Genomic DNA, 9023 nt, shown 5'->3' with positions numbered 1-9023 from the left:
GGTCCCCCTGAGCCAATCAAACTCTTCACAAAGCACAGATGGATGCTCTTTCACCAGCGTGCTACTCCTGAGGAGGGGGTGGGGGTGGGGGGGGGAGGGAGGGGACCCGGCCGTGATGCTCAGTCCCCCAATTGGTTAGAACAAACTTCCATTGCTGGAGTCCACTCCTCAGTTCAGCTCAACTTCAATTATAACTATATATTGTATTGTATATTGTGAAAGAGAGTATCTGCCATTTATCTAGTGGGCAAAGAAGGAAATACTACTACTATTTCTAGTTTTAATTTCCTCTTATGTACTCATATATTCTACAGGATGCAATTATTTTGAAGGACATTTCTTTAGTCACTTTGTGAAACATTTATGTGTGCAACATAAATAAGAAGAAATACTGTTTTGCACAATCAAAAATGATCAAAGATGCCAATCGATCATTTTGCGTATTTAAAATTAATATGCGCGGGAACACTGAGAGATGATACGCTATATCCCTTGACTTTGAAAAACTGTTGCGGGAATACAGATGGAAAAACAGAGTACGTGTGTGTGTGTGTATATGTGTGTGTACATGTGCAACCATTAGATAGGCCAGGTGATTTTAGTGGAAATATAAAGCACTAAGTGCCGGGGATGGAGAGAGTACTCTCGGTGAGATGAGCTCTTTCTCTCTCATCTGGACCCTGTTATTGTGAGAAGGCAACAAAGCAATACATTAGGAAGCACACTGGAGCCACACAGCTTTGATGTGAGCTTGGTAACCAAGGCGCAGCAGTGGCCGGTGTGTGAGCGCCGTTTCAATGGCTGTGTTGTGTAATCAGATGTGTTTACTGTGTATTCAAGTAAAGAAGTGGTGTAATCCATGCTCACAAGAGTGCAGTTATTGAAAAAAAAACAAGAACTCAAACTGATCAAGATTCTTTATTCAGGATTCTTGCAGATTCTCCATTTGATGATGCAGACACGGTGCTAGGAGGTAAAACTTGCACGTGAATTTAACAGGAAACACAAAAACTTTACTTAAGCCAAGCAAGTTGGAAATAATACATTTCATGACTATATTTGTTTCTGAGATAAAATTAGGAGTGCTTGTAGGATTACGTTAAATAAAGCAAATCTATAACACAAAAAAGATAAATTCAGTACTCTGTCCTTAATATTTTAAATATAAACAAAAAATATTATTTCACCACAGTTATTTAAAATATATGTGACCTTTAGTTAAATGAACATATAAAGAAAAAAAGAACATTGCAGTGTTTTGTTAAGTTTGTATTTTCTTTTCTTTTAGGCAAATTTCTCAGTTTTACCAAAGTCGAAAAAAAGCCCCAGATGCTTTTCATTCCTTTCTAAATTATATCCAAAGATGAAGGCTGAGCCTCGCAATGCTCTCTTTTCTTTACCTCCAAGCTTGTGATTGACAGCGCCATGTGCTGCCCTCCTAGCGGCTGCAGTTCACAGCCCCTGTCAGGGGGGTGGCAAACACACAAACCAGAGAGCGGCTAGCTGCCCCTCAGCAGCAGGGAGCAGAGTTAGGGTGGTATGATGGGGTGCACGGGGTCAGGGGCTCTGCTGGCACTGGAGCATTGTTGTCAGGTGGATTGCATCATGCCACATTTAGAAAGAGACCAGCCTTTCATCCAGCGTGTCCGCGGAGCTTACTTTTTCTTCCGCGCTTGGTTCTGGCTGGTGGGCGCTCTCAGCACACTGTACTGCACCTGTAAAAACAAACAGGAGTTTGGTCAGAGGCAGGTAATCCGAGCTCAGTGGAGCGCACGGTAATGGCTCCCCTGAGGAGAGCTGGTGCAGGGGAAAGCGAGGCAGGCTCGCCTGTAATGAATCATTTTTTAAACACAGGAGCAGAGGGGATTAATCACAGGGAGGAAGGATTTGAAGAGTCAAGGGTTCTGTACCAGTGAACGCCCCCCTCATTCTGCACCACAATCACAATATTAGAAACAGACATCAACTGCTGAGATGACCTGCCAGCCAGGCCAGTGAGGGAGTTGCGAGCTGCATAATCACTCAGTGTAAGTTATGTCCCCTAAAGAAAACTTTGTAAGTGTTTAGTGTTGTTTAAGCTGAGCGCTACCAACACAAGTTGATGTATAAGTTTCTTTATGACTTTGCAAACCTCGGCGTGACTTTAATTTCTCCGGGCTAAAACTGGACCTGAAATGTGATATTTGAACTTAAGACCTTGTTCTTTCTCCTGGCTACATATGTAGTGTTAAACTCAAGGAACTCAACTCATGTTACACATTTTCTCATCCATAAATTCCCGCATGTGCTTGCGAAATAAGAATCGGGTTTATTCGGACGCTAATTTTTGTCTTTTTTAAAATTACCACCAAAATTCCCATCATATGCCAAAGAGGGCCGATCATAGGGTAAGCTGAAAAGACAAGTTGGAATTTGAAAACTTGCTTTGAAGCTTGCTCGCTGAGCTCAAACAATACGGTGAATCTGTTGAATAAAGGTAAGAACTCTATGCTAATTAGCTGCTCTCCATTATTAGAATGGGAGATGGAATGTGGGAACAAAGTGACTGCCTCCTGCATCAGAACATGAAACTGTCCTCAGAACTGACAGATGCTTCTTATTTCAAGACAGACACTGTGTTGTCAGAAGTCCCCGTTTGAGGCGGACTTTGTAGATGTGCACAAGCACTAATTGCCAAGTCACATTTGCAAGAAAGACAGGAGTCAATTTTCCTCCTTTGTGGTCTTCTGTGTCCACACCTATCTGAGGATTGAAGTTCTAAGTCAACAAAAAAACCAATATGTGGTTTATTGTTTTTGGGTCTCCTGTGTATATGATGTTAAGGTTATTTTTCACAGCGCATAATGGAACGTACTTATGATTAATCTTAAGAGTGTTTTGTTTCCTTTTTTATGACTGAGGCTATTTTCAAGATGTAGTTCCTCTTTTAATCCAGGCTAAAAAAAAAAACAGGAAAAAAAAAGTATTGTTTCTATGGGATTTGAAAATGAGTCAATTTCAAAGCTCAAATAGTGTATCCCAATGGGGGAAAAAGACATACAAAGGATTCTGAATCAAAATGTATTCACCACCTTGTTTTGCCAACTCAGTCAGCCAAATCTCAAACAACACAGGCTCCCTCCAACATCACAGAGAAGTCAGCAATGGCTTGCTGCAGAAGGACATCAAGGGTGCAGCTGAGAAACAGACTAGGGTGAGAGTGCCTTGCCAGATCCAGACTGTCAGGATTTCTCGCTCTATTCTGTCTGGTGAGTTACCTGCGAGATAAAGGCATTGTGTGGCACTTCATTTCCTGGCTAAGCAAAATCCTCAGTCAGAGAGCGCCGAGCACCCAGCGCCACTTATAACACCCTGACAGCTCCTCTCAGCTCTGTGATGTAAATGCAAATGACAGATCAGCCATGGCTAATATGTAATCACATATGGCACCCAGCAAGTCGACTGGGGCTCGCAACTACATTAATTGACTCTACCACCCTGAAGTGACTGGGGCCACATCAGAGTTTCTCTGCTGACACAACAGCCAGACATGTCAGGAGCCCTCTCTGTCGGCATGCAGCCAATCACTGGCTTTTATGTCACAGCGCTTCAATCAGCCACGCAAAATTGCTAATAACGGACAAGGCCTCTGCAATATGGCTGAGGAGAGATCGGAGCATCTCCTTATTCGGGCACTGCAGCAGCTACACGGAGTTGCACTGTGGAATAATTGGGGCAGGCCCGCTTTAAAGGCGAGTGTCCATTAATAATCAAACAAAGCCAGAGGATATATCTCTGCAACACTTGGGAATTCTGGTACAGCAAATAATGCGGACATCTTCAGGGAATTCCCTCCATATCTGTATGTAAAATTGGACCTTACCTTTTGAACATCTGAAGGCACCCTCTTGAGGAAATCCAGTATTTCATTACTGTCGATACTATATGGGTTGCGCAGCTTCTTGGTAAATTTGTTAATGCCTGTGAAAACAGGAATGCATTATTAAATAAAGCTGTCGTGCAGGACACAAGTCTATATAGTTTTATATAGTTTTGTACTGTAAATAACACCTATAATAAAAACAGTTGTGCAACTCTATCAGTGCAGAATTTCCCCACCTTGTTTAAGTAATGCATTACATGATGCTGCTTTAACAGAGTCCTTTCAACCAAAAATGTGGGGAGTATTGTTAATCAGAATCATCAGAATCAGAATACTTTATTGATCCCTAGGGGAAATAATTTTTCGTTACAGTGCTCCATTATAAACAAACATTAACAGAGACAGACAATACACTAACTAAGACTAGCACAATATATACAGGCATATATATACATACAAGTCGCTTATTAATAAATAGCTGAAAAAGAACATGTGCAAGAAGGGTGTAGCTGTTGCAGTAAACAGTGTGTTAAGTGGATGAGTTGTACATAAGGAACATTATTCAAATATGATCTTACCCTTTATTAACAAAGTTTATTTGTAATTATTAGAAGGACTCCTGACCACATTCGCAGTGTGTGCTGCATCCAGTTTATCAAATCACCAGTAGAGCAGGTGGTGTACAACGATTTTGAATCAGCAGTAAGGTTCACTTTTCAGAACCTTAGTGCCAAATGGTCCCCCCTTTGACATCCTAGGATGTTATAGTAGAACTCTCAAAAACAAATGCTAAACATCTTCCCGACTGAACCCTGTAGATTCTTCCACAAAAGGTAATAATGGTCTCTGGGTTATACCAGGAGACGCAACTCCCAAACAGCAGTATTACCCTTCGACATATAAATCGGGGCTTACTATTTGCTCAGTGTGCAATTTTGAAGACTGCAATGGTGTCACATACGCACACATCAGAACAGGATATCCAGGAAGTAAAGTTTAAAAAAAAGCAGGAAGTTTAAAGGAGATAGCATCAAAATTTTATGGGAAGAAAAGATTTTTTTTAAAATCACAGATCTAGGCACGTCTGACATTTAATGGGTGTAAAATTGTGCATTAACTAATCAATGACAATCAGTCACTCAAACAGTATTTATTAACCATTCATTAATCGGTTATAACGTTTTTGAATATGCATGCATCATGTCGTTGTAAAATCACAATAAATCAAAGATCAGTTATTAACCCATTGGCATTAGTAATTTTATAAACAAGTGAAAGATTATGTAACAACTTTGCATGTAACAACTTTAGCTTTAGCTTACTAAAGCATCTGAATCTCATTTAAGAATGAAATATTTAATTACCCACAAATGTACTATTCATTAATAGTAGTTACAAAGTGTTAGCAGTTACTTTAATTTGAACTATAGGTACTCGGTTATAACAACTTTTTTCCACTTTAGTTTGCTTCAATATGATCTTTTTGTGCACATCTATATTTACTTTACAAATAGTTCCATACCACAGAGGGGAAAAAAATCTCTTGGGTCTTGTAATGGGACCATTATATTCACAGCTCAGTACTGCCTGTACCTCAGCATGCAGACAAAGAACCTAAGGACTTAAATATGTGCAAGAAACTTGAAAGGCTTGCCTTGCAACCACAGAGATGGGGGTTAACTGGGAAGGCAGAGGAGTGTCTCAGACTGTGTGTTTTTTGTTTGATATGGTGGTTTTTTGGTATTGATTGTGTTGAAGGCAGTGTGGAAGTACAGTGGTTGTGGGCTTACAGCTGGAGGAGGAGAGTCTGTTAAGGGCAGCATATCTCCCTGACCACTGAGATGACGGTCTATTCTCTATGACTACAGCAGATAATGAGAGGCTAGACCAGGAGCCTACAGACTGCCCAAGGACATCATGTATTATATACAGCTTGCTACTCTACCTCTGCTTTGTTTTCACACAAACCCTCGGTCATGCCTCTGCTGGGCTCTGCTACATCAGCCCACACTGGGCAGAGCAAACCTCTGCAGCTGTCTGATCTCTGTGCATTTGCAGAGGTGTTGAGATGGCATAGTTCTTAAATTAGTGTACTTCATTAAATCATGGATTCACAGTTAGGAAGACTAAAAGAAGTTGTGTTTTGCAAAGATGATATAGGTATATATTTCTTTCTATAATATTTGTAGGGATATTTTTGGTTTTATATATATGTATAAATGGATCAAATAACAAAAGGTATTAAGTATCTTTTGTGAATTAAACATGCTTGCGATTTTTCTCCACATGTGGTACTTACCCCATATCAGTACAATGTATCGCAGTGGGATCAAATACAATAGCGCTGCTGCCACAAACAGCACCAAGCAGGCCAAGCACGACAAGAATGGGACAGACCAGTTGAATATGCTGTAAAAAGAATAACATGTCCAGTTAAGTTTTATATATACACTACAACAATAAAATGTTAGTAATTTAAATGTATTATGTATAATAAAATCCAGATATTTGGCAGGTGATTATGAAATAGTCATATTACTTCTTAACTCGCTCCCCGATGTTTGCAATCTCCTCCAAAACGTTCTGGACAGCCAGGACTACTTCCTGCACCATATATATCTTATCAATCAAACCCTTTTTTCCGGGTTCCTAAAATGAAACAAAAAAAATGCACAGACACTGATGAGGTACACTGTGTGTCAATTGTTGGGCAGAGTAGACAAAGACCAGTTTATCTCTGCTGTGCTATTATGTGTGATTTATCTATTGAATGGCCCGTAATGAGCAAACACTGTACATCTTCAGACTATGCTTTTGAAGATGAGACAGACTCGGCCATCCACATAACAGCTTCAGAGCACTGAGAGATTTCAGCTTTTGTCCGTCACACACAATGGAGCTGTTGCACAAGTGCAGCACAATCAAGACTCTCCGGTAGATGAAAAGTACAGAAAATGGCCATCTGCAATCAGGCAGACTAGATGACCTAGAAAAGAAGTGCAGGGGTCCTCACAACTTAGGAGCGATTTTATTCCAGGAATCTGCACAGGACGAGTCTGAACACGTTTTGACAAGCTTCCTAGCCTATCCTAACATTCTCAAAAAAACAACAAAAAACACACACACACTTCAACCTGCTTAGAACACCACGCACGAATATTATCACAACCATCACGACGCAAAGCGCGCTATTTGCTTTTATGCATTGAGATAATAAACAAGGTGGAAAAGCAATAAGTCAGAACGAGAGCGGATTGGGCTGTTTGTCTTGAAATGAAGCAAACATGATTGCATCAAACTTGGAAATAATGGCAACTGTGAAGCCTTCCAGGGCAGAGAAGTAGACTAGAGATAACACGAGTAACACAAGCTAAAGAGGGCTGAGGAGCCTCACATCAAAAGGAGGAAATAATGACAGGAATGATGACAGAGAGAAGTGTGGAAGAGGGAGAGTGAGAAGGGGGGTGAGAGTGTTGGGGGTGGGGGTGGTTGGCTTGCTCTAATGGACCCTAACAGGAGGCTTGAGGATGTCTATATGTTTGTGTTACAAGTCAGCTGAAGCCACAGCCTGTGTGCATTGACAGGGCGCAGACAGAGTGCCTTTATCAGAGCTTCATGAGGCAGCCCCTGGGAACACGCTGTCTGCCAGCACAGAGAGACTCCCCACTGCTGGGCCCACTCTCCTCCACGAAAGGCGCAGGAAGAGAGCAATTCCCACACTAGCGGAGCCTCCCCCACTGGGCTCCGATCTGGACAGACACTGAAGGCCTAGCACTGTCCAAAAAAGGAAAAACTATCACAAATATGCTTTCTGTGAGATTAACATCTCACGGTCTCGTTATGAGGAAAGACGACTATCTGTGTGCACGCTTCGTTTTTGCTCTACACCCCACTGCACCGGGCGGCAGAGGGAAACAGAGGAAACCATCCTGAGTGTCTTTTACTCCACATCAGGTGTTAGTTGAGCTGACTGGGGACGCTTTCAAGTTTATTTTGAAGGCGCGGAACATCTTCAGAGTTTGCTAAAAGCCATTACGAACCGTGTTGGTAAGCTCCTGCAGGACTTAGACAGCCACACATCAAATGATAGCTCATTTGATATGGAGCCCCGTCAGTTAGGCATTCCTTTCCTTATTTCCATTTAAACTTGTTTAAGCAGCCCAATTACATGACTTGGAATTCAAATATATTACAGTATGAGACACGAAGCATTATTTATCTACAACGGATACGCACGCGAGGTAAATCTAGGACCCAAAAGAAAAAAGAAAAAGAGAGAAAACCATATTGGCTTTCATTTCTAAAAGAAAAAACAGACAAATAGATGCGCTCTGAAGTATGCATCAAGAGGCAGAGCTCTCGTGATTATCATTATTCATCTGCTTTAAGATTCCTGAAATCCTCCATCTCCTTAGCGACCAAAACTGAAGTCCTTCCTACATTAATCATGTGATGATATTCTTTGTTCATTTCTCTTTTGAGCATGTACTTGAGCGCGAAGAAAACAAATAAATAAAAGATCTCCCTCTTAAATGGGAAAGGATGGCTGAACTGGGAATGGACTAAACGAGGCCTAAATGTCTACTGATTAGAAAACCTGTGTGAAATCATAGTCTCATTTCAGATAAAATTGTAAAAGCTTCCTTTTAAGGTGCCGTAATGGAGAACCAATTTGATCTCCCACACAAAGGTAAACATGCTCTCACAGACATGTGGAGCTATCAAAAGCTGGGGGGGGGGGAAGCTCATTTAGCATCATTTTAATTAGAATAAACGGTGCCAAATTTGAATTCTCAGACTGAATCTTCTTTTTTCTTTTTTTTTCCTGACATGGATACAAAATCTCTCTAAACAAAAAACACCTGCGTTCCTTAAACAAGCTAACAAACAATTTGCTGAGATAGGGCTTTAATGTAATGTTGGGTCCACATGCAGCACGACGTGCACATCACAGATCACGACATGGGCAGTCTGTCTGGCTGGCGTGCTCAAGGAGACCCAGCGGTGAATGTGGACTATCGGGTGAGTGATGGAGTAACCCCGCAGCCCAGTCTAGCACCCCCACAACCACCTCCTCACCCCCCCCACCAACTCCCCTGGGCTGGGTTCTGCGAGCAAGTCAACCTCAGACTTGGACGCGGGGGTGTACAGGCTGTTTCCT

At 41.5% G+C, this 9023-nt stretch overlaps 1 protein-coding gene across 1 annotated transcript in view; it reads right to left on the bottom strand.

Annotated features, from left to right (window-relative positions):
• Positions 1–899: 899 nt before the first annotated feature.
• The window catches only part of mctp2a (multiple C2 domains, transmembrane 2a), a 33204-nt gene continuing 25080 nt past the window's right edge, over positions 900–9023 (bottom strand). The window contains exons 20-23 of the mRNA XM_084933356.1: positions 6402–6511; positions 6162–6271; positions 3863–3960; positions 900–1715 (exon numbers count right to left, since the gene is read on the bottom strand). Of these exons, the coding sequence (XP_084789482.1) occupies positions 1656–1715; positions 3863–3960; positions 6162–6271; positions 6402–6511 (378 nt within the window). The 3' untranslated portion in view covers positions 900–1655. The remainder of the gene's footprint in view (positions 1716–3862; positions 3961–6161; positions 6272–6401; positions 6512–9023) is intronic.

Source organism: Perissodus microlepis, chromosome 7 (genome assembly GCF_051167445.1).
Source record: "Perissodus microlepis isolate ML-2025 ecotype Zambia chromosome 7, ASM5116744v1, whole genome shotgun sequence".
In the NCBI taxonomy this organism is placed as follows: domain Eukaryota; kingdom Metazoa; phylum Chordata; class Actinopteri; order Cichliformes; family Cichlidae; genus Perissodus; species Perissodus microlepis.
This window is presented reverse-complemented; position numbering and strand designations above follow the sequence as displayed.